General features: G+C 45.2%; 7 protein-coding genes across 10 annotated transcripts; 5 read left to right on the forward strand and 2 right to left on the reverse strand.

The window, feature by feature from the left end:
- The first annotated feature begins 52 nt into the window (after window positions 1–52).
- On the forward strand, window positions 53–1,624 carry LOC119553839 (gram-negative bacteria-binding protein 3). The gene has a single exon (XM_037864479.1). The coding sequence runs from the start codon at window positions 79–81 to the stop codon at window positions 1,558–1,560; it is 1,482 nt and encodes a 493-aa protein (XP_037720407.1). The 5' UTR covers window positions 53–78; the 3' UTR covers window positions 1,561–1,624.
- A 1,219-nt stretch (window positions 1,625–2,843) lies between these two features.
- Window positions 2,844–3,663, forward strand: LOC119553417 (50S ribosomal protein L7/L12). Its single transcript, XM_037863794.1, has 2 exons — window positions 2,844–2,960; window positions 3,013–3,663. Exon 2 carries the CDS (start codon window positions 3,024–3,026, stop codon window positions 3,570–3,572), a length of 549 nt encoding a protein of 182 aa, XP_037719722.1. The 5' UTR covers window positions 2,844–2,960; window positions 3,013–3,023; the 3' UTR covers window positions 3,573–3,663.
- An 863-nt stretch (window positions 3,664–4,526) lies between these two features.
- On the forward strand, window positions 4,527–10,826 carry LOC119553071. Its single transcript, XM_037863197.1, has 4 exons — window positions 4,527–4,819; window positions 7,067–7,538; window positions 9,715–9,873; window positions 9,937–10,826. The coding sequence occupies exons 2-4, from the start codon at window positions 7,304–7,306 to the stop codon at window positions 10,809–10,811; spliced, it is 1,269 nt and encodes a 422-aa protein (XP_037719125.1). The 5' UTR covers window positions 4,527–4,819; window positions 7,067–7,303; the 3' UTR covers window positions 10,812–10,826.
- A 413-nt stretch (window positions 10,827–11,239) lies between these two features.
- Window positions 11,240–14,763, reverse strand: LOC119553069 (valine--tRNA ligase, mitochondrial). Its single transcript, XM_037863194.1, has 5 exons — window positions 14,482–14,763; window positions 12,660–14,413; window positions 12,155–12,604; window positions 11,462–12,091; window positions 11,240–11,399 (listed from the first exon to the last, which is right to left on the reverse strand). Exons 1-5 carry the CDS (start codon window positions 14,573–14,575, stop codon window positions 11,349–11,351), a joined length of 2,979 nt encoding a protein of 992 aa, XP_037719122.1. The 5' UTR covers window positions 14,576–14,763; the 3' UTR covers window positions 11,240–11,348.
- Window positions 14,764–14,905: 142 nt separating this feature from the next.
- On the reverse strand, window positions 14,906–16,491 carry LOC119553070 (spermine oxidase). The gene has a single exon (XM_037863195.1). The coding sequence runs from the start codon at window positions 16,424–16,426 to the stop codon at window positions 14,996–14,998; it is 1,431 nt and encodes a 476-aa protein (XP_037719123.1). The 5' UTR covers window positions 16,427–16,491; the 3' UTR covers window positions 14,906–14,995.
- A 403-nt stretch (window positions 16,492–16,894) lies between these two features.
- Window positions 16,895–18,208, forward strand: LOC119553072 (uncharacterized Golgi apparatus membrane protein-like protein CG5021). Of its 4 annotated transcripts, none has more exons than XM_037863199.1 (4): window positions 16,895–17,054; window positions 17,201–17,283; window positions 17,361–17,595; window positions 17,645–18,208. In XM_037863199.1, exons 1-4 carry the CDS (start codon window positions 17,040–17,042, stop codon window positions 17,972–17,974), a joined length of 663 nt encoding a protein of 220 aa, XP_037719127.1. In that variant the 5' UTR covers window positions 16,895–17,039; the 3' UTR covers window positions 17,975–18,208. The 4 variants fall into 4 exon arrangements, with proteins under 4 accessions (XP_037719127.1, XP_037719129.1, XP_037719126.1 ...); XM_037863201.1 differs by having other exon boundaries at window positions 17,660–18,208; XM_037863198.1 differs by having other exon boundaries at window positions 16,905–17,063.
- Window positions 18,209–19,832: 1,624 nt separating this feature from the next.
- On the forward strand, window positions 19,833–23,111 carry LOC119552974 (myotubularin-related protein 9). The gene is made up of 7 exons (XM_037862987.1): window positions 19,833–20,383; window positions 20,475–20,725; window positions 20,799–21,177; window positions 21,248–21,723; window positions 21,778–22,190; window positions 22,242–22,339; window positions 22,396–23,111. The coding sequence occupies exons 1-7, from the start codon at window positions 20,225–20,227 to the stop codon at window positions 22,471–22,473; spliced, it is 1,854 nt and encodes a 617-aa protein (XP_037718915.1). The 5' UTR covers window positions 19,833–20,224; the 3' UTR covers window positions 22,474–23,111.
- Window positions 23,112–23,439: the final 328 nt, after the last annotated feature.

Here is a 23,439-nt window from a genome sequence, read left to right on the forward strand (position 1 = left end):
CGGTTCTTGATAAGCTTCGCGGATTCCCAAGCACGACTTGTCTGACCGCTCATGGCAGTTTCAATCGTTGTTCCCACGATGGCGGATGCATCGCGGTCTGTCGCCTGGAGCTGCTGCCTCCTCCTGCTGGTTCTCCTCCTTGGCGTCCGGGGATATGAAGTGACCAAGGCCAAGATTGAGGTGTTCTACCCCAAGGGATTCGAGGTCTCAATTCCCGACGAGGAGGGCATAAGTCTGTTCGCCTTTCATGGCAAACTGAACGAGGAGATGGAGGGTCTGGAGGCGGGCACCTGGGCACGGGACATCGTGAAGGCGAAAAACGGACGCTGGACCTTCCGAGATCGGACGACGGCCCTGAAACCCGGCGACACCCTGTACTACTGGACGTACGTTATCTACAACGGACTGGGTTATCGCGAAGACGACGGGTCGTTTGTGGTCAATGGCTACAGTGGTAATAGCACCTCTGGGATTACTCCGCGTCCCCCCGTAGCCCCTGTCTCCACCACCCCCTGGAGTCCACCTCCCGATCCGGACATCGATATTAGAGTGGGTTGTAATACACCTAAAACGGAGGTCAATGGAGCACCCACTCGCTGTGCCGGTCAGTTGGTGTTCGTGGATGAGTTTAATGCCGCCAAGCTGGATCCGAACAAATGGAAAGCGGAGCGCAGGTTTTCCGGACAACCCGATTATGAGTTCAATGTCTATGTGGACGATGCCCCGGATACCTTGTGCCTGGCCAATGGACATGTGGTGCTCTCTACGAATACGATGAAGAAGCACTTCCACAAGGGATCAGATGCCAGCCTGGATCTGGGTGAAAAGTGCACTGGGGTGGCCAACACCCATGATTGTGTAAGGAATGGCAGGACCATGAACGACGGACTGCCGCCGATGGTCACCGCCCAGTTCTCCTCCAAGGATTTCTCCTTCAAGTACGGTCGTGTGGAGGTGCGAGCCAAGATGCCGAGGGCCCTGTGGGTCACTCCACAAATCTGGCTGCAGCCCAAGTATCCCGCCTACGGAACGGATGACTACCGCTCGGGACAACTGAGGATTGCCTACACCCGTCCGAATGGAGCTAACTTGGATCTCTATGCCGCCGCCGTGCTCTTCGCAGATGAACCCCTGCGTTCGGTAAAGAATTGCCTGAAGGCGGGAACTGGCGACAATTCGGAGGACTGGAGCGATAGCTTCCACAACTATACCCTCGAATGGACGCCCAAGGAACTTCGCTGGCTGGTGGACGGCAAGGAGTGGTGCGTCCAGGGGAGTGATAAGGAAGCTTTCAGTGAGACCACTGCCGCCGGAAAACGATTGCCCCAGGCCCAGAAACTGGAGGAGGGCACTGGACTGGCACCCTTCGACCAGGAGTTCTACCTGACCTTCGGTCTCGGCGTGGGCGGGTTCAACGAGTACCAGCACGTGGTGAAGCCCTGGAATGAGCGAGCCCCGCAGGCACAGAAGGCCTTTTGGAAGGATGTCAAGAAGAATCGAGACCACTGGCTGGACGAGGGCCACATGAAGATCGACTACGTCAAGGTGTACTCTTTGTAATCTCTGTAATTAATCGCAAATTCTGCCACAAACTATACAAATAAAATCTAATATGTAAACAACACCTAATAGTTTATACACAAAAAACATTACAAAAAATGTATTTAGCTTAAGGGGGTATTCTAGTCTAGAAATTTGAAAAAATCTAAAAATTTTTTTTTTCATAATTCGATAGTTTAGATATTTAAAAATATCTCCCTAAACGGATTTTTCAAAATTCAAATTATTTTTAAAATTATGGCTGATTAAGAGAATGTAAGTTATACGTGCTATTCTATCATTTACACTGCCTGAAATTTAACGTAAAACTTTAAACGCGTTTTTCTCCAAACTACTTTTTCTGATACGGTAGCCATAATATTTCAAGTTCTAATCAGCCGATTTACTTAAAATTTGGCATGAATATTCTTTCAATATCTCTCTATCGCATGAACCAACAAAAAATAAGAATTTAAAATTTGTAATATTTTTAAAAAATTCGATAAAATTAAAAAATTAGTGGAAAAATCGACTTTTTTTTTTGGGTGGCCGTCATTTTATGAAAAAATTTTTTTTTTTTTGTTTTGCTGGTTCATGCCATAGCGACATTCGTACTGATTAAGAATCTTTTTTTTTTTATTTTTCGGATGACCACAAGGGTAGAAATCATGGCGACGAGGACACGGCCTTTTTTTTCCCCCCTCTACTTCAAGGACACATAACTCGATGAAAAATAAATTTTTTTTTTTCAAATTTTATTTTATGTACTCTTCTAAGTTAAATAAACAAATGATAAAAAACCCGACACTAAAAATATCAATGGTTTAGTTTTAATTAATTGTTAAAAAAGGCTCTAAAATAGAGCCTCTAGACTAGAATACCCCCTTAAAGCGAGTGTCTAGGTGCTAGAAAAGACATAAATCATATGAATCCATTTAATGATTTTAGTAAAAAATAATTCTTTTCGAAATACATATTTGAAAAATAGAAGTGAAATTATTCTTTTGGGATGCGTTTAAAGTTATATCCAGGCATTCCTATACGATTGCAACTATTCTTTGCATTGCTTGAAAATCCAAAATTGCTATAACATGTCTTTAGTCATTTCGTCCTTAGTATTGTTATCAGAAAATGCAAAATCATAAGGCTATACAAATTTTGAAATCATAAAACTAATTAATTTGGCTTTTGACTTTACAATCGTTACTTTTGTAAACCGTATAAATAATCATCAAGCATGGTAATGCCATTTAAGAACGTTTTTCAGCCTGACCCTTGCTAATACTTTTGGTATATTTGAAAATATGGTATTAAAAGTATATTATCAGAGCCGGACGGTATAATCGATTGATATCTCCACGGTCATACTACTGCTCACATAACCTGCTGTTGGAATTTATTTTGTTACCCGAAAACCGCAAGTAAAATGAATATTACTGAATATTGAGCTATTTGCTAAATTAGGCCTTGCAGATACCAGTAAGATGCACATCACACGCCTCGCCCTGCGTCAGATTTCGCGCCAAGTGCAGCTGCATCGCATGTACAGTGCAGCGGCTCCGGCTGCCGCGGTTTCGGGATCGGAGAAACTGGTGCCTCCCACGCCGGAAGGAGTGGCCAAGCCACCCAACGCCAAGCTGGACTCCATTGTCAACAACATCGCCGCCCTCAATCTGCTCGAGGTGGCCGAGCTGAGCACTCTGCTCAAACAGAAACTCAACCTGCCCGAGACCGCATTTGCCCCACAATTCGCCGCTGGACCGGCACGTGCTGCTCCCGCCGAGGATGAGGAGGAGGCGGCGCCCAAGAAGGTGCAGACCTCCTTCAAGGTCAAGCTGGTCAAGTTCGACGAGAAGCAGAAGGTGGCGCTGATCAAGGAGGTGAAGAACCTCCTGGAGGGCATGAACCTCGTCCAGGCCAAGAAGTTCGTTGAGAGCGCACCGACCATCGTCAAGGAGGACATCCCCAAGGAGGAGGCCGAGAAGCTCAAGGAGGCGTTGGCCAAGGCGGGCGCCATCATCGAGATCGAGTAGGTTCGGCGGCGGTGCCTTCGTTTACCCAATTGCGTTTAGCTGCTAGTTACTGTTTTAATAAAAAGCCAGGCAACATTTGCTGTAAACTTAACGTTTGTTTAGCCGAGTAATGGTTTTCTATAAGGCCGAAGAATATCTCTTTGGCGGGATATTAGTGTTTAGTCTTTTCAATTTGAAAGTAGGCCTTCAGTATCTGTTTATTGTCTTTATGTAATGGCGCACGCTTTCAGCCTTTTGTCACTTGCGCTGAATTAAAGAAATAGATGTTGTGAACGGAAGTATTTCAAATACTTAAATGTTTTTTCTTATATTTATATTCACTCATTTGATTTTAAAAAACAGGCAATTAATAGGTAATCTATATCCAAAATGTCCACTTATAATAAGCCTTTTTTCTTCCATTTTTTTTTTATAAACACTTTTTTATATCTACATATAAACACATTTATTTATTGTTTATTTATTTCTCTAAAAGTGTTAAATATTTCCATTAATTTCTCATTGACCAAGTTTCGAATGTGTCTATTTAAAGAGCCTATTTGTTTGCCTTTTTAACTTTCCCAAAATTGCCAATTTCTCCTTATTATTAAAAAAAAAAAAAAAAAATAAAGGACTTGGAAATCCAGATTTTTCACACACTAACATACTTATTTATCATGTCTGAATATTTAAAATAATAATATAACCAGGGAATAAAACCAGAACCGATAACCGAAATAAACCGATATCTAATAGAGAACCGGAACCGGTACCGGTACCAAAACCAAAATTAAATTTAGAACTGATTACCGTATTGCTGGTACCGGTACGGTTTTGGTACTTTACTAAATTCATAAAAAATCCATAACAAAAATACTGAAATCTGCATATGAGGTCCCACTTTTTGCCGTGGCGCTTTTTCCCTGTCTCTTTTTAGCATATGTGCTTCTTATGAAAGAAAATGTCTGAGCAGGTTGTAAATCCGGAATTTTTGGCGCATTTCTACGCGGTTTTTTATTATATATGGAGAAAAGAGATAACTAGTCTCAACGACTACCTTAGCCGTCTCCTTTCATCAAGCTTCATTCTAGAATTTAAACAGAATTTCATGTGAAGCAGCTAAGAAAAGTGAAGAAAAGTAAAGAAAGTGAAAAATGCCTCGACCAAAATCGAATCCTCACCGAAAGTATTTCTCCTTTGACATTTTATCAAACACGAGCACGTGCCTAATCAAAAAAGATGATATGAATTGTGGGCATCAAATTAAAGTAAGTATAAAAATTAACTGCTTACTTACTTACATATATATGTATGCACATAATCCGTATGCATTTTATAGGGTAATCATGAAACTAATTTGTCGAAGCACATAAAGCGATCTCATAACACATTGATAATTGAAACTGAGGAGCAAACGAGTAGCAACCAAACAATTACTAAGAAAAATAGTGTGCCTGCTAAAACGATTCAGGATTTCATAAAACCAATTGTCCGTGTGTCCATTTCAAGGGAGGATATACAAAATGCATGTGCTTTGCTGTGCACAGTTGATGGAAGACCATTTTCTTTAATGAACGACATCGGATTTAGGCGGATTCTGAATCCGTTAATTGAAGGATTAGGATGTGAAAACTTTATTAATCCTCAAAACGTCCGTGATGATGTAAACGCAATCATGCTTTTGAGAACCAATCACATGTTTTCCAAATAATTAACGTTTTTTCGTAAATTTATTATCATTATAAGTATAATCATCTCTATGATTTTGGATCCATTGAACTATTATTAATGTGCCTTCAAATAAAGTTTTTATTTTCTTAATAAAACACAAATAATTACAATGTATTCATTGCCATAATTAATTCAAATTTGTTTAACTGTACCGGTACGTACCGGTACCAGAACCGGAACCAAAACATCAATACCAAAATTGAATCGTTTACCGAATAAGTCGTTTCGGTATGGGACCGGTACCAGAACCGGAACCGAAATAAGATTCGGTTTGATTCCCTGAATATAACAATATTATATAATAATATATTTTAAGACAACTTAAACACCTACAAAATATCTGTTCTAACGTAGTCTCGTAAAAAAACTTTAAAATGCTTCGATAAAGGCTTTAATTTAAAGTTAAAAATATAAATATGATAAAAAGAAGTTAATATAATTATAAGGTTTTTATTAAGTAGAGTAGTTAGTTTGTAGAGCCTTAACAGCACCCTAGTAACATTCATAGATCGCTCGGCAGTTGGCAACGCGGAAGAGCACTTGCAACTTTCTATGCTTCGCCCTGAAAAACAATTAAAGCCCATCCACTTTTACCTTCCTTTTGAGATTAAACCTTAATTAGTGTGTCCGCATAGTCGCCGATTAGTGATATCCTGCTAATTGGCGTCGTGCGTGGAGCGTTCTAGTAAAACGCAGCAAAGAAGATCGATCAGCAGACGATATGAGTCAAAAACACGCGCCAAAGATTGTACCGTTACATCATCTGAAAGCGGATCGATCACAATGGATCCCAGTTTTCGATTTTATTAATAGCCATCAAAACTGGCTCGAGCGGAAAGCGGAAAGAAGAGGCCCGTAGAGCTGGACTTACACATACCGGAGAGAAGAGCAAACAGACGGACACTTTCTTTTATCCGATCCGAGGAATCATGCGACGCTGCACGCGTGCGCAAACCGCCAAATTGGGTAGCAGTGCCAGTGCCAGGCATTTCTATCACTTTCCTCGCCCAGAAATTTTGTTTGTTGTCGTCCAGAAGCGGTACGCGTAAATTCTGGTAACGAATAAAGCCAATACGAGTTAGGAGCCGAGCACTTCCCATGCGTGAGTGCTCCACATTCTCTCTCAACCAAGTGAAATAAGCCCCACACGATCTCCGGACAGGAGCGGATGGGGGTTTTTAGTTTTTAGTGCGCAGTTTGCTATTGGGAACATTTTCTAATCCTTTGTTACCGAAATTCCAGTTGTATGATCAGAAAATTAGTTAATCAAAAATAGCTTTTCTAAAATACCCTTTTCAAGTAAAATACAGTAAAAATGGCTCGTAAGATTATTAATTAATATCTTAAAATTAAAAGAATTTGGCATTTACTGAACATAAGATTTTCCAAAGCAATGATACGCAACTTACAAAAAAAATGATTACATTTTAGCTAAGGATTCTATAATTTGTAGTTCAGAAAGTAAAATATAATGGAAATTAATAAAACCCTACAATCTGTTAATTTGTAGAAGTATTATTCACCGAAGAAATTTATGATACTAAAAAAGATATCTAAATAAGGTTACAATTTAATAACTTTAAACTTATTTTATAATCTACTCTAGCTGAAGGCTATAGCTGGTAGTGCTCAAAAATCCTAGCTTATATAAATCATTTGCTTATAGATCTTAATCTTAATTTAGCTTTGTATAAGTAACCTTTATATAAGTTAAACGTAAGAATCTTAGGATTGTAAACTTATATGGCTAATAAAAACGGAACATGCATTTCGGGGAACTCCAGCCGTCCCTGGAAATGGTGCATGAGTAGTCGGGTTCTCTCAATTAGCACCTGTGAGGCCCACTGGCCTGGCCCAACAGACTGTGCCCCCAGAAGTCGGGACCCCATCGGCTCAGTCTCCATTGTGTCACACGCGCGGATGCACGTCTCTCTCTCGATCGGTAGCCAATCCGTTCCAGCAACTCTATCTCCAGCTTCCCGAGTAAAAACCGAAAGTGATCCGTACGGCATTCGATTATCATGTCTGCCGGTGGTCGTTCGTCGCAGCTTTTGGCCCTCGTGGCCATCTTCTTCAGCAGCTACATAGTGGGCATCTACAGTGCGGCACGTGCCAGCGGATCGGCCTTGCCTTCAGATTCGAAATATAACGAATCCCTGATCCTGGGCAATGACAGCCTGATCCTGGGGAATGATACCTTACTCGCAGCGGAGGAGGATTCCAGCTTGGCCCGCAGTGGATCGCGACATCCTCGCTGTAAGTTTGAGCTCCACAGCAGGTGACTCTTGCGAAGATCTGACCGGATGAATGCCGGCAGTTTGTTTTTCCGTCGTGGTGGAAGTATGTGGGTCAGGCCTCAATTATCACCCACTGTACATGTACCGCAGGGGGATTCTTTAGTCTTAGGTGTATCATTGCCATACAATCATCATTGCTGCCGCGGCCAACGTTTCCATTTGCGCATTGCATTTCTGCAGTGGCGGATCCACGGGGGGGGAAATAAGGAAATTTCCCCCCTTGGAACCACAGAACCTGAAAATGCATGCACTCTGTAATGCATGCATATGGTTGACTTTTCAAATATAACCACTTTGTTTACCTAAAAATTGGGATGGATAATTTTTGTTTTATAATTTGTACTGTATTTCTCTCGCAATAATAAGTTTGAACCCCAAATCGAAGAATAAGTTCAATTTCCCCCCCCAAGAATCGTCTCTGGATCCGCCACTGAATTTCTGTAATATAAAGTGAAACCTCCATAACAGTGGCGGATCTAGGGGGGGGGCGAAAGGGGCAAGCGCCCCGGGCGCCAAATCTAAGAGGCGCTAAATCGAGTCCGACTGGACCTTTTTTTCTACCAGTCTTTGGCAAATCTTTTAGAGAGCATGTCTCCCCAAATTACTTGAGACATTGTCAGACCACATAAAAGAGTGGAGAGTTAGTCTTTGCGACACAGTCATATTGAAAGCTAAAAAACTGTGTGAAGAAATGGGCGTAACGATTTCGAAGAGGAGAATCAAGAAACGTAAGATGCCAGGTGAACTTGCTGATGATGCTGCGCTCGATACCTACGAAGAAACAAGACGCTTTTTAGTTGAAATTTTGGACAGCCTTTCAATCGAAGTTTCTACTCGTTTTGCTAGCTTGAGAGTGCTGAATGAGCGCTTCGGATTTTTCTTCAACTTCAAAGAATATCTTGATGACGATAAAGAAGTTTTGAATGGAAAACTATTGGAAGTTAACGATAAATGCAAATCATTAGCTGAAATTTATTCTAATGATTTAAATGGTACGGAATTGTTTCACGATATCAAAGATGTCATTTTTCTTCTGAAAAGGGCCAATAAGAAGGGAGAAAGTCTTGATCTCACTCCAAAAGGAATACTATTGTATATTTCATCGTTGGGGTTAGAGGCGTACAAAACACTTGTGACGGCATTGAAAATTTTGTTGACTCTACCATTGTCCGTGGCTTTGTGTGAGCGATCATTCAGTAAACTGAAATTGATAAAATCTTATCTCCGCACAACCATGAACCAAGACAGGCTGTCAAATTTAGCTATACTATCTATCGAAAATGAAGTAGCAGCATCACTCGACTACAATGATATTATTGCTGAATTTGCGGCAATCAAGGCCAGAAAAGTTATATTCTAAAAGTAATATTTTTTTGTCTTGCAAAAACACAAATAATAATGTTTTTTCCGTTGTAACTGACAAAAGAATCGATATGAAATACAATTCTTCAAACATATAAGCTTTTAATAATTAATAACCTATTTACACTTTAAATACTCCTAATGTTATTCGTACAGCAAATAGGGAGGGGGCGGAATTTTTCGCTTTGCCCCGGGCGCCAGCAACCCTAGATCCGCCACTGCTCCATAAGATGATTTTAAGGCAACTGAATTTCTAACAGACGAAAAGTGATAATTTACCTTCTTATCTGGATGTTTGGTAACTCATATTATTTACGATAAGAAGTTAAAAAAATACATTCACAATTAAATTTCCTATTAAAACAGCCAGCAAGGAAGCATATTGAATTTCAGTATCTTGTTAGCCATTACAACAAAACTTTAATCTATAAAATTAAAGAAAAATTATTCTGACAGGTATTTATTAAAATTTCTTCTGCGGGGAACAATATTTTATATAAATATTTGGTAATTTAATCATTTTACTTTTTTAAAAAATAATCTCCGTTGATATTAGAGCTTGTTTCTACATATATTTTAAGAAAATATATATTGAAGAAATAGAATGTTTACTGTAAAGTTATCTCATAGGGTTTTAAAGGTGATAAAGGGCGGCTGATAGCAAGATCTTTGAATAACAAAGTCTCTAGGTTTGTTCCCTAGGGTCATAAATCTCCCTACCCTTCCAGAGAATTTTCAATGCCATTTCAATGACAATTTCTTTTTTCCTTCAGGGTTTCCCTTCTACACAATTGGCCGCTTTTCCAATGACATTTGCACTGGCAACAACCTGCTCCTGGGCACCTGCGTTATCAACGGAGAGTGCACGGACAACAGTGGAGTGGCGGCGGGCAGCTGTTCCACCATTACGGCCCAGGCCATCTGCTGTATTTGTAAGTACATAAATGAGGTTTTAATACCCCTATCAAGTACTAAGTTATAAATTTCCCTTACAGATCAAAGGACTTGTGGAGCGAGTACAACGTACAACAACACATACTTCTACAACAGCAATTATCCAGCTCCTTATGCGGGCGGCGGACGCTGTTCCATTGTGGTTACTCCGCCGGATTCAACCATCTGCCAGATGCGCGTGGACTTCCTCTCCCTTTCGCTGGCTCCTCCTACGGGCGATGGATCCTGCACCACCGATGCCTTGACCATCACCGGAGGAACCTCCCAAGTGCCCACCATCTGTGGAGAGAACTCCGGACAGCATATATATGTGGACTTCAACGGGGTCAATCCGATCACCATCTCAGTGGCCACATCTGGGAGCTATACATTCAACCGCAACTGGCAGTTCCAGATTAGAATGCTGGCCTGCACGTCGGCAACTTTGGCTCCGGCCGGATGCCTGCAGTACTATATGCCCAGCAGTGGCACCTTGTCCAGCTTTAATTACAACTCGCCAGCTTCCGCCGCCCTCAATTCCATCGGGGTGCAGGGCACCAGGCAGTTGGCGAACACCAACTACGGGATCTGCATACGCAAGGCGGCCGGAATGTGCTCCATCACCTACAGCCAGGTCGGCTCCGACACGTACTCCTTCACGCTGACCAACGATGTGGGCGCCGTGGATCCCACGCTGCTGGCCACCTCCTCCGTCCAGAGCCAGGACTGCACCACAGACTACATCGTCATTCCGGTGCCTACGCAGGGCGGAGTCTCGATGCCTAGCGATCGGTTTTGTGGCCTGGGTCTGGTGTCCACTACCACGGCGGCGAAGCCTTTTGTGGTCTACACGGTCACCGATGGAAATGAGGATATGGACATTTCGAATCGCGGCTTCTCCTTGTCGTATTCGCAGAACGCCTGTCCCATTCTGTAAATATGGTATAAAATAAAAAAAGACTTGATTAATGATAGCATAACAAAGCAGATAAATATTTCTGAAAAGGAAGAGGGGACCCTCCAATGTACTCTTTGAAAAATAGGAACTTAATTAACATTGGAAAGTATCAAAACAATGTCCATTTCCAATCCAAACCAATTCTATATGTTTGTTTTCAATGTTTCGTGAAAGCATCAATTAGCAAAAATGATCTAATGGGAGTTTTGATCCATTCCAAGAAAAATATATATATTATTTTGCGGTTTTATGTGACAAAAGTGTTAGCGGTTTAAAACGGAAATGTTCAATCGTGGAAATGTACATCTAAAATTTCCTAACATGAAGTTAGATATTTCATATTTAACTTACAGTACAGACAAATTCTAGTATAGGTATTTACTTCAGGTTCGTATGGTACAAGTGCATTTAATAAATATTGCAGTCTTTAATTCTATAACAAACAGACGACTTAGGCGATTGTAAAACAATAACAAAGGTATTATCTAAACTGATTTTGTAAACCAGGGATTAGGATCACGCTGCCAGCCGGGTGAGACTGTTGATCTCCGCCTCTAGTTCTTTAACCTGCAATATAAATATATGAAAAAATTAACTTCCTTAACCTCAAAGCATTTTCGGCTTACTACCTTATTTTCGAAATGCGTTTTAACGGCCTTGTCGGCCATCAGCTGAAAGGCTTCGTTGTCCAGACGCATGCGGTACCGCTGCAGCTCATTGACCAGTTTCTTGAGCTTCTTGGTGTTGGCCAACTGCATCTCGTCACGCTTCTCCTCTGTCAAGGCCAAGGCATCGCCCACTTTCAAGCCAAAGGAGCATAGTGCCCCTGCCGTCGAGAAAAAGCTGAGTTGCTTCGAAATCTTCGCGCTCTCGTCAAGAAGTTCCAGTTCCACGCCTTCGCAGCGGGTGAGCACCTGGATCTCCGACAGGTGGCGACGAAGTACGCCCGCAGACTCGGTATTCTGGGCAAACAGGCTGAGACGAGGCTGGTGGCGCTTACTGATCTCGTTGCGACTCTTCACCTGGCGAACGCTCTGGCAGATGCTCACTATTTCGTTGACCTCTTCCTCCAGCTTGGAGTCCTGGTAATCGGACAACTTAAGCTCGATATTCATGGGCACATGCTGTAGCAACTCGGAGGCCACGAAGGGAGTAAATGGTGCCATGGCTTGTAATCCCCAGCTCAGACAAGCAGCCAGCGTGCCCACATGGATGTAGGCATCGCCAGTGCGATTTGCTATCGCCGCTTTGGTGGTCTCCTATTGATTCAGAAACTCCACTTTAGAGCATGTACAACGAACATTGAGTAACATCACACTCACCAAGTAAATATCACAGAGATTTTGATAGAAAAAGTTCTTCAAGGCTGCTGTGGCCAAATGGAAATTGTAGGTAGTGTAGCTCTGTGAGCAAGTGGACAAGGTTTCCGCCAGGCGGCCGATGATCCAGCGATCCCACACGCCCAGAGTGACGCCTTCCAGAGTCTCAAAATGGTCCAGAGAGATTCCTAGGGACTTGGCGGAGCCCAGCGTGAACCGCATTGCCTGCCAGATCTTGTTAAGAAATAGCTTGTTGGTGTAACAGGCGTTCACATCAAAGCTGATGAAGTGGCTCTTGATGTTGTGGCTCATCAGGGTGAAGCGCAAGGCATCGGTGCCGCACTCCTGGATGCCATTGGGGAACATCTTGGTCATTCCAGCCGATGAGGTTTTTAACTCCTCAGGCTTAATGATGCCCGCCTCGCAGGATTGTTCTAAAACAGCTTTGAGGCTCTGCAAGTAATATCAAAAATAAAAAATAATAAAACTTGGGACAACCTTGACTCACCTCCAAACTGGCGCCCTGCACCACCTGCTGTGGAGCCACTATGTTGCCGAGACTTTTGGACATCTTTCTGCCATGGGCATCGCACACAATGCCATTCAGCAGTATCCTTTGGAACGGAGCCTCGCCAGTCAGCTTCAGACCCATCATCATCATGCGGGCCACCCAAAAGAAGAGTATATCGTGGCCAGTCTGCATCAAGTCCAGAGGATACCGCTCCTTGTAGCTCTCCTTCGGCCAACCGGCTGTGGAGAAGGGCAGTAGCGACGATGAGAACCAAGTGTCTAGCACATCTGGATCACGCTTCAAAGTGAACTCCTTGCTGCCCACAAGCTCTTTGGCTTTCTGCTTGGCTGCCTTCTCGTTAACGGCGGCCACCCATTGGGTATTGCCCTTGGCGTCGGTAACCTCGTAGGCAGGCACCTGATGGCCCCACCACAACTGCCTGGATATGCACCAGTCACGGCTGTCCTTCAACCAGCGTTCCCACTCCGTCTCGAAGCTAGGCGGTTGGATTTGCAGCCGGCCACTGTGAAGTTCGGATAAGGCATCTCTAGCCAAATCCTTGCACTTGAGGAACCACTGAGGCAAGATCATGTACTCGATGACATCCTTTGAGCGCGAGCAGACGGGCAACTGCATGCTGTGGGAGCGCACCTGGCGCAACAGATCCAAATCCTCCAGGCGGTTGACAATCAGCTCTCGTGCCTCAAAACGGGGCTTGCCCTTAAACTCATCATACGTCTCCAGCACATGGCCCGTTTCATCGAACACCTGGCGGGGTTCCAGCTTATGGCGATTGGCCAACTCAAAATCAAACTTATCATGGGCGGGAGTGATCTTTACTGCCCCCGTGCCGAACTCCTGGTCCACGGAGATGTCGAAAACGAGTGGAATGGTGTCGTCACGGAAGGGATGCTTCAGCTTTACCTCCTCTAAATGGCGGTACTTGCTGTAGCGAGGATCGAGTGGATGAACAGCCACAGCTACATCGCCTAGGATAGTCTCTGGTCTGGTGGTGGACACCACAATCTCCTCCACCGAACCATCCGGCAGTGTTTCGCCATCCACCACACGATAGGCGAAATCGTAGATCCTGCCAAAGAGCACATTGCGTTCGTAGCCCGGAACGGCGATCTCCATCGGTTCCTTGATGTCTATCACATCCACCTCGATGTCGGAGATGGCGGAGCGTAGAGCGGTGGACCAGTTGAGCAGCGAATTGCGTCGACTGATGAGGCCCTCGTCGAAGAGTCGCTCGAAGGCCACGTTGACCGCATGGGCCTGTTGCTCGTCCATGGTGAAGTACTCACGCTGCCAGTTAAGACGGCAACCGAGTTGGCGGAGATCCTGAACAATGCCGGCGCCCTTTTCCGCCTTCCAGCGCCACACTTCGTCGAGGAATGCCGGGCGTCCCATTTCCTGGCGTGTTTTACCCTGCGAAGAGGCAAGGGTTCGTTCCACGACCACCTGGGTGGCAATCCCCGCGTGATCTGTGCCTGGCACCCAGTCCACTTCATAGCCCAGCTGCTGGCGCTGGCGGGCAATCACGTCCTGCACGGTGGCCATCAGGGCATGGCCCAGGTGGAGATTCCCTGTGACATTTGGCGGCGGAAGGAGCATGCGGTAGGAACCCCGTTTGCAACCACCTTCCGAAGGCTTGGGGAGATTCGCCTGGCGCTGCTCCCGCTCCCAATAGGCCTGCTCCACGGGGCGTGGCTGGTAGCCTGTGGCCAGCGGAAGCTCCTTCGCCGCATCTGCAAGTGGAGGAAAACGAATTCTTTAGCCGGCACTGGTTTTATGAATGAAACTGGGGCAGACGCACCTTTGAGTGTACTGTAGTAGAGGGAGTACACCTTCGGCTGGCACAGGTACTTGTGTTTCAGTAGTTTGCTGCTGCAATTCCTAATTATTTGCATTTTTATTGTTGTGTTATGTTATGTCAAATAAAAGATTTCAAAATCACATTAGTGATGGGCTTAAAACAGCTGATGCGATAACCAATAAGTCGATGAAGGGCGCTAATTTCAAATAAGTAACGGTCGAGCTTTTATCTTGCAATTTTGTTCAACTTTTTATTTATTTATTTGTTGTGTTAAAAAAGAAATCCAGCTTAACATAAAACTCATAGACAACCTAGCTTTTAAGCTTTAAATTTTGCAATAAGAAATTAAGTTCGAAACCTTACAACCTTTTACCTTTTTAAGGTACTTTAAATATATGATTTCTATAAATGACAGAGGTTAAAGTACCACTTTAATAATTTTATTTTAGAAACGAAGAATTTAAACAGTTCAAAGAAATTAAATCACATAGAAAAATACCAAAAACCAGACTTTTCAGGATTTGGAACCACAAGTGGAGTAGAGCCTGATCAGACGATCTGCTTCTCGCCATCCCGCCTCCACGGCTCCGTGAACGGTGGAAAAGTGGTTCCTGCTGGAGGCTTCGCCGGCGAACAGCAGGCCCAGATGGCCATCCTCCCCCATCACAGGAGCCTCCAGATCCCTGGGTCCCGTCTCCCGTTCATCGGCCTTCGTTGGACGAAAGGTCCAGGTGCCGCGGAAATTCGGATTCGAGAACCACTTGCTGCGGTGAAAGCGCTTCGGTGGCGGAATCTCAAAGGTGAGGAACTTGCGGAAGAGCCACTGCAAGCCCTCCAGGACCTTCTCATCGGACAGGGTTTCCATGTGACGACCAAAGGAACCCCCCACCCAGGCCATCAGCAGTCGCGGCTGGCAGGTGATCTTGTGGATACCGGTAATCCCCTCCAGCCAAAAGTACTCCGTCTTGCGCAACTCCTTCAGATCCTGGGCCAACCAAAAGCAGAAGAAACCCACCCAATCCTTGGGAAATGGTTGCTCCTCAAACTCCATATACATTTTGTTCACAGTCCCAAGGGTGAGTCCCCGAATGGCATTCACCTTGGCCGCTGGAAGAGGTGGAACAAAGAGCCTCTCGTGCTGCTCCTGCAGGACGCCCAGGGAAACAGTGCAGATGACGTGGTCCACCTCGAAGTAATCCCCATCCTCGCAGCGCACGATCACCTTACGAGGTCTGGCCAATTCAATCTTGGTGACCTTCTTGCCGAGACGAACCCGTCCCTCGAGTAAGCCCAGCTCCTCGGGCGCATCCTCGCCGACCTTCATCAGCAGGCGCAGGAATCTCTGGTATCCCTTTGTGCCCCAGTGGACCAGCTTGTCGCCATCGCATTCATCATACTCGATGTGTTCCCTCACGGAGACCTCAAAAAGGTTGTCCGCACCAATGATGGAGCTCTCATGCTTGGCAAACGCATCCAAAGCCTCACTGGCCAAAGTCCTGTCCACCCGGGGCAACTGGCTCTCGATGTTCCGCCAGAAGGTCTCCACCAGGTGATTGCCGAAGGATCCCACCACCGGTAGGGGACCACTTGGCATGCTCCCCAAGGCAATGTCGTGAATGCTGCAGGCCAGGTCATCCGGAACCACCTCCTTGTTGGACCTCACCCTCTTGACGTTGCTGAAAAAGTCGCCCGTGTCGCTCACCACGCCCATGTCCTTGACCATCTCGTACACACAATTGCGCTCCTTGCCATGGACCCACTGGGCGCCCACATCGACGACGTTGTCCCCGAAAGAGATGGTGTTGATCCGCCCACCGATGCGGTTCTCCGCCTCCAGGATCTGCACATCGCCAAAGTTGTTCTGCAGGAGTCGCGTGGCGGCGGCAATTCCCGAGGCTCCTGCTCCGACGATCATTATCCTAGAGGAGGCTCGGCATTTTTCCATCGTGAAAGGTTGGCAGTTCAAATGCGTCCGACAAACCAGGCGATCAACGAGCTACTGATGGAGTTTTGAAGTTGTTGTGGGTTGACTTGACAAGTGTGGGATGCTGCATTTCAATGGCTTCCTCTGAGGTTGCGCCACAAAAATTTAGCATTGAGAAATCCAGGTCACAGAGCATTAAAAAGGTGATATTTCTGGTTTTACCAACTAAGATCTTTTAACAAAAATTGAGATTCTTTTGTTTATGGTTTACCATCAATGTGTTTCTAACATAATATAATTCTTGTTATACATTTAAAGCGATATGGCATTGTACAAGAAAGATTAATAACCAAACGAATTTTAAAAAAACGTTACAAAAATTGATTAAAATTTTCAAAAACGATATCTTTAGTTTCGATAACTTGGGGTGCTGCCAACCTACTTCCACCCCAAGAAACACGACAGCCCTACTAGCTATCGACCAAGTGCGATAACGATAGGCGGCTACGCAAGCAAAAACAAGAACAACAACCTGGAAAATAGGCAAAGAAAATGTATTAAAAACCCCAAAAACATAGAAAACCCCATTAAAATTGAACCCAACTAAGAATTAGACGCCACTCCCAACACAAGCATGGCCTCCGCAACGGTAAGAAATGTATGTATGCCGCACTAACACCTAACAAGCTGCTTTTTTGGTGTGCCACAATGACAATACGACCCGAGGTTTTCTACGAAAAACTCCCATCTTAAGACCCTGAAAAGCTGAACTAATCCAAGCTACGTGTTATACAGGTGCCGCTGCTCGACGATGACACGATACCCTTTGGCGAGGAGGACGAGATGCGGGATCCCAGTCGCGCGGGCCAGAAATACACGTAGGCAGAACAGAACCACCTAAAAACCCCGATCCATGGAGCCAGCTGAAATCACACCTCCTCTTTCCACCCCACAGGCACCCCTACGTCACCTTCTTCCACCTGTTCTTCAGAGGCGCCGCCATCGTGATCTACATGTTCTGCGGCTGGTTCAGCGACTCCTTCATCACCAGCTTCGTGTTCGTGGTGCTCTTCCTGTCCGCCGACTTCTGGACGGTCAAGAACATCTCGGGAAGGTTGCTGGTGGGTCTGCGCTGGTGGAACTACGTCGACGACGACGGAGTGTCGCACTGGGTGTTTGAGTCGAAGAACGTGAGTCACGAGATTGGCAAACTTGATAGCCCTTGATAATGAAACGCAGTCTGAATCCTACCAGAGTCGGATCAACAAGCACGAGCAGCGCATCTTTTGGCTGGGACTCATCCTCTGTCCCTTCTTCTGGGGCCTCTTCTTCCTGATGGCCCTGTTCGGCCTGAAGTTCAAGTGGCTGCTGCTGGTGATGATCGCCATTGCGCTGAATGCCGCCAATCTGTACGGCTACATCAAGTGCAATTATGGCGCCAGCCAGGATCTGAACTCTGCCGCCACCGACTTTGTGAAGACGCAGCTCTTCAAGAACGCCATGGACATCATGACAAGGCCCAGTGGTGCCCCGCCGCCAACCAATGTGCGTCCCACAGGAGTCGTTTGAGCTGAAGGGGAGACTCCAATTACTAAGTCACCTTGCCACCGTCTGCTGCAGCGCATTCCAAAGAGTATCTGAAGCTTCTGCTGGCCCGGACCACAAACTTTGAACGGCATCGCTGTCTGTGTGTAACATATGTAAAACTTAATTTAGCCATACTGCAAGTCTATCATAATCATTTCTTAATTTTACTTGGATTAAAGGACCGCATGTGCGTGTGACATGCAACCCAGTATGCAACGGTGGTATTTTATTTTAGACCGTAAAAGGGTTTTGAGCGGCGAATATTATGGCTTAAGCCTAGTACTCAGATCGGCTAAGAGTTTCACTAGTCGAAAAATCTTATTCTTTGTAGTGTGACCGAAGTTTTCAAAGTTCACCCGCAATGCATGGAGCAAGGTCTTACTGACAAGCAGCTGGGTTTGTTGCCAAACGGAAAACAAAACAATTGGAGAAATTTAAAAAGGAGGAGTCTGCTGGTACACAAAGAAATTAAATTAAAAATAGATGGAATGTTCAACGAATGTTTTTATTTATGTAAATTAGTTGTTTAAAGCTTCCTTTTCGTCCCACGGATGCTTCGCCATCTTTCCCGAGCCACCGCAGTCCAGCTCCGAGTCCCAATAGGCATATTGGACCTTGAGGAAATGGAAGCCGGATTGGAAACAGGGTTGATCCGCTGATGCTGCAGGAAGTCGCCCAGCATCCTGGCAGTGGCTGGACATGGCTTCTCCAACTGTTCCTTAGCGGGCGCCCTGTTTTCCTCCTCCCTGTAGAAGGCAGCGCGTCCTCCAGCTCCGCTTAAGCTGCCAAGTAGCTGGTGGTTATAGTGTCAGAGTCCTAATGGAGAGGTCTTCGGAGATCATATTACTGGTGGTTCTGCTGAAAAGATACTTCTATTAGTAAAACGCAACCAAATTATTTTGGCTAGATCTTACTTTCTTTGCCAGGACACGCCCGGCAGGATGTCCATGTAGAGTGCGAAGTCCCACTCGGCATGTTCCTTCCCACTGGGATTCTCTAGTGGATCTCCTCCAGCACTTCAACTATTCTGCGGATTTGCCCCTGTTGTGGTATTGCTCCCTGTCGGTCAAATCCCACAATAATGGGCAACAGCTTGGATTAGGTGTCCTTTTTTATCTGCACTGACCTCCTTTAACCGTTTTTGGGGTTTTACTTCCATTTAAAATTTTTAAATTCCCCACCGCTTCTGCACGAACACCGCCAAAGATTAAATTTCTTATTCTTTGGGCCGCGGCTAACGGCGTTCATCGAAAATTCACTCCCGAAATCTGGTATTTTTTCTGGTATTTCCTTAGCTCATCTGAGTACCACGCTGAAAAACAGACCCGACGAAAACCTTTAGCCGCCTGTTTGCCTCTCGCTCACTCCTATGGTTAGCTCGCGGTTTTCGTCGATGTGAGTACTAGGCTTTAGTTAGCAATTCCGAAAGAATTGGCGAATCACACAAAATATATTCGAATTCTAATAGTGATTATTTCAAAAGTCTCTAAAGGTATTTCAGTTTAACAAATTCTATTTAATACTAAAACTGATGCCCTTGACTTTCTTATTTTTAAGAATCACGTTAAGTTTAGTTTTTTAGTAATTTAGGTTTTTATGTTTTTAGATGCTTATTAACTATTTGTTTTAAATTTGTAGCCCAATAGGTGTTAAGCGACTTTACTTATTTTTTAAGAAAACCGTTAAGAATGGTATGAAAATGAAAAGAAAAGGGTAAATTTTTAGAAATTATCCCCGATCCTAACATTTTTCTCAAAAGGGAAATAACGGTTCAAAATCCGCAGTGTGACAGTGCTTCCCAGAACTGAGCTTTCGCTATCAGTAAGCGACGGCCACACTGCGGAAAGCACAAAAAAAAACAGCACAGAACGGAAACCGAAACCGAAAGAAAGAAATGCAATCTGTGCCGTAAGCGGGGGCGTACAACAAAGGTTTCAAACTCCCGGAGCGAGCTCGATAGGCTGTCGCAGATCAGCAGAGCCGCAGATACAACCAATCCCCGCCAGAGCCGGTGACGTACGCAGTGCTGTGCGTTCAAAAAAGGGACTGGAAAGGCGGGAGAACCGCGGCGAAGAAGGGCGGAGCAGAGGAGAGGAGAAGGAGGAGGCGGTGGGCGGCGTCAACAGAAGCAATCAAGTGGCAACAGGAGATAGCCGGGGCAAAATGCAAAAAGTTAATTAGTCCGGGGCTAAATCAAAGCGGACACCCCGCCGAGGGCGAGACGCCAACGCCATGGAATTCGCCGACCTGATAAAGACCCCCAAGCTGGACGGAGTCCTTCTGCACGACCCCTCGAATGCGGGGGCGTCGGGTGCAACAGTTGGCACACTGTGCATCACCGGGCACCATTTGCTGCTCAGCGCCCGCCAGGAAACCAGTCAGGAGCTGTGGGTAAGTGGATTTCCCCTAATCCGATGTGCTTCAGCTTCAATGGACCGCTAATAATCGAATTGCTGATACATCCGCCCCATACCCATTCCAGTTGCTGCACAAAAACATCGACTGTGTGGAGAAGAAGCCCAGTTTGTCGCAGAACGTCGTGGTCGGTGGCCTCATCACCCTGAAATGCAAGGACCTGCGCATCATCTCGCTGGAGATCAAGTGCGGCAAGGAGTTCTTCAACGTGGCTGCATCGCTGGAGGCACTCAGTGCCATCCAAAATACCGAACTGCTGTATCCCTTCTTTTACCGGCCCATGTACTCGATCCTAGAGGACGGCTACACGATGTTTAGGTGGGTACACATGCTTTACAACCCCTGACAAATTGGCTACAATTCAATTATCCTCCCTCCACTCAAACGACAGGCCCGAGCTGGAGTTCGCCAAGCTCATCAGCGGGGTGGGCATGGGCGGTGGGTCGTCGCCGAATGTGGCCAACATAACAATTTGCATGCCATCAACATCGACATCGACGCTTGCTGTGGGCCCTGGCCTGCCTCATCCCCTGCAGAATGGCTTTGCGATAGACGCCCTTGCGGGTGGTGTGGGCGGTGGAGCGCTTCAGGGCACCCAGGCCGCCTGCGAGTGGCGCATCACCAACGTCAACAGAGACTTCAGCGTCTGTGCCACATATGGCGCCACGCTAATTGTACCTAAAGCAATTACGGACGAGCAGATAGTGCTGTCCGCCGCGTTCCGGGACGGCGGTCGTTTTCCCGTGCTGAGCTACAGGCATGAAAACGGCGTAAGTCACTGCAACCACTGCACACCAGCAGCCAATTCGATTAAATTAATGCAATGAATCATATTAACAGGCCACGCTGATGCGCAGTTCCCAGCCGCTGTCCATTCAGGGCATCAAACGATGTCGAGCCGATGAGGCCATCCTTAATCTTGTTCTGGGACGCAGTCGAAAGGGCTTTATTGTAGACACGTGGGGCAAGGGCAAGTCCAACACGGAAACAGACCTGCACTACTCCCAGTGGAAAAAGGTCAATCGGTCAATTGGCAACGTCAGCTCGCCCGCTTCGATCTTGGATAGTTTTGCTCGGCTGATCGAGGCCTGCAACGATTTGGGCTGCAGCTCGGACAAGTGGCTGTCGCGACTGGAGAGCAGCGGCTGGCTGAGTCTCGTGCTGAACTCCCTGAATGCCTCTTGTGTGGTCGCCCAGTGCCTGGACCAGGAGGGCAGCCCGGTGTTGGTTCACGGCGCCAAGGGCTTGGACTCCACGCTTATTGTCACCTCCCTGGTGCAGATCATCCTCAATCCCGACTGCCGCACTGTGAGGGGGTGAGTCATCATCTATTTGTTATAGTGCTCTAAACATATATATTTTCCTTATAGTCTCCAAGCTTTGATAGAGCGCGAGTGGATCCAGGCGGGTCACCCGTTCGCCTCCCGCCATCGCTTCTCATGCTACACACCAAATCAGACACGGAACAAGACATCTGGCGCCACCTTTGTGCTCTTCCTGGACTGCATCTACCAGCTTTACACGCAGTTTCCCTGCAGCTTTGAGTTTAGCACTCAGCTGCTGATCCTGCTCTTCGAGCACAGCCATTTCTCGCAGTATGGCACCTTTCTGTGCGATTCAGAGCGAGAGCGGAGCGAACTGAACGTCCACACCAGGACCACAAGCCTGTGGTCTTACCTTAATCGGCCAGATGTCCTCCAGACACTGTTGAATCCGCTGTACGAGCCCAATGCCAATGTGATATGGCCATCGGTGGCGCCTATTAGCTTGGAGCTGTGGAGCGGTATGTTACTGAATCTTACAGATGGACGGATTTATTAATCATTTATTTCAGATCTCTATTTGCGATGGGTGATAGATCAGCGTAGCTGCGCGACAGTCATGTCGCAAATTCAGGAACTCGTGACCCGCGAGAAGGAGCTAAGAACTCAGGTAAGTACATCTGAAAATAGAAATCGAATCGCTTACTCACGTCGTTTACTTTTCAGGCCCTCAAACTGCGCAAACAGGCCTTGGAACTCAGCCAGGAAGTGTCCACACTTATGAAAAGTTCAGACGATGCATAGTCGGCTACCTCAGAAGTTCTCTATCTCTTAATCTCCTGCATGATATACATTTATTTTTGATACCTTCTGTTGCAAGATTTCGAAAATTATTTAAGCATATAGCAACACTAAAGTTAAGTCACTAAAAGTTCCATTTACAAAAAGAATAATGCTGAAGAAAACAGAAAACAACACAAGGTAATTGAATTATTGGATAAACCATAGGATCTGCTTTTGGATCAACTCAACACTCAATTTTAGACATACGTATGTCCATTTTTAACAACTATACTTATACTATAGAAGTTTTGTTTTATAGTTACTTTGTAAAATGAAAGATTAAAGAGATAATGCTGTAACTTAAAACTCTCTCCTTGCAAAACGCGCTCTCTACTGTCGAACTCAGATTTAGATTCGAAAATTGAAACTGCACATGGCAACTATCAAAGAGTTGGGTCAATTTTTGACGCATTTACTTTTATGGAATTTTTAGCGCATAAGTCTCCAGAATTACCTATTTATAGTACTTACTTGTGTCAGTTATTTAGTGGCCTCCAAGCCACAGATCAAATTTAGTATTATAAATTCAAAATATTGGCCTTTTTCGAAAACATTTGTATGTAAATTTGATTAAATCGCAAAAACTTAAAGCTTCAAAAGCGTTTATATTAACAATTATGCTGTGCATGCGTTGGTATATCCATAACAAAAATATTGTAAATTATACACTTATAAATGTTTGTAGCTGTTATTCATTGTGTTTATTTCGAATTGTGATCGTATTTGAAATGACAGAAATTTGTATGTAATTTATATTCATATTTACATTTCTATTGTGCGTATTTTGTGTAATTATCGCTTAAGTGCAATAAATACGTGTTAATTTGCAGATGTCAGATGTTTGAAATTTTTGCATTTCAGATTTTGCGATAATAATAAAAAAATCCGACAATAAGCACCATCTGTTAGACGCATTCTTATGAAATA

The sequence above is a fragment of the Drosophila subpulchrella genome, chromosome 3L (genome assembly GCF_014743375.2).
Source record: "Drosophila subpulchrella strain 33 F10 #4 breed RU33 chromosome 3L, RU_Dsub_v1.1 Primary Assembly, whole genome shotgun sequence".
NCBI classification, from domain to species: domain Eukaryota; kingdom Metazoa; phylum Arthropoda; class Insecta; order Diptera; family Drosophilidae; genus Drosophila; species Drosophila subpulchrella.

Excerpts from the sequence above, each read along its gene's own strand:
- LOC119553839 (XM_037864479.1), top strand. The coding sequence starts at position 79 with ATGGCGGATGCATCGCGGTCTGTCGCCTGGAGCTGCTGCCTCCTCCTG.
- LOC119553417 (XM_037863794.1), top strand. The coding sequence starts at position 3,024 with ATGCACATCACACGCCTCGCCCTGCGTCAGATTTCGCGCCAAGTGCAG.
- LOC119553071 (XM_037863197.1), top strand. The coding sequence starts at position 7,304 with ATGTCTGCCGGTGGTCGTTCGTCGCAGCTTTTGGCCCTCGTGGCCATC. Across the intron at positions 7,539-9,714 it reads TGGATCGCGACATCCTCGCT|GGTTTCCCTTCTACACAATT; the intron begins GTAAGTTTGAGC and ends TTTTTCCTTCAG. Across the intron at positions 9,874-9,936 it reads CCAGGCCATCTGCTGTATTT|ATCAAAGGACTTGTGGAGCG; the intron begins GTAAGTACATAA and ends TTTCCCTTACAG.
- LOC119553069 (XM_037863194.1), bottom strand. The coding sequence starts at position 14,575 with ATGCAAATAATTAGGAATTGCAGCAGCAAACTACTGAAACACAAGTAC. Across the intron at positions 14,414-14,481 it reads CTACTACAGTACACTCAAAG|ATGCGGCGAAGGAGCTTCCG; the intron begins GTGCGTCTGCCC and ends CTCCACTTGCAG. Across the intron at positions 12,605-12,659 it reads TGCAGGGCGCCAGTTTGGAG|AGCCTCAAAGCTGTTTTAGA; the intron begins GTGAGTCAAGGT and ends TATTACTTGCAG.
- LOC119553070 (XM_037863195.1), bottom strand. The coding sequence starts at position 16,426 with ATGGAAAAATGCCGAGCCTCCTCTAGGATAATGATCGTCGGAGCAGGA.
- LOC119553072 (XM_037863198.1), top strand. The coding sequence starts at position 17,040 with ATGGCCTCCGCAACGGTAAGAAAT. Across the intron at positions 17,064-17,200 it reads CCTCCGCAACGGTAAGAAAT|GTGCCGCTGCTCGACGATGA; the intron begins GTATGTATGCCG and ends CGTGTTATACAG. Across the intron at positions 17,284-17,360 it reads CGCGCGGGCCAGAAATACAC|GCACCCCTACGTCACCTTCT; the intron begins GTAGGCAGAACA and ends TCCACCCCACAG.
- LOC119552974 (XM_037862987.1), top strand. The coding sequence starts at position 20,225 with ATGGAATTCGCCGACCTGATAAAGACCCCCAAGCTGGACGGAGTCCTT. Across the intron at positions 21,178-21,247 it reads GCTACAGGCATGAAAACGGC|GCCACGCTGATGCGCAGTTC; the intron begins GTAAGTCACTGC and ends TCATATTAACAG. Across the intron at positions 21,724-21,777 it reads GACTGCCGCACTGTGAGGGG|TCTCCAAGCTTTGATAGAGC; the intron begins GTGAGTCATCAT and ends TTTTCCTTATAG.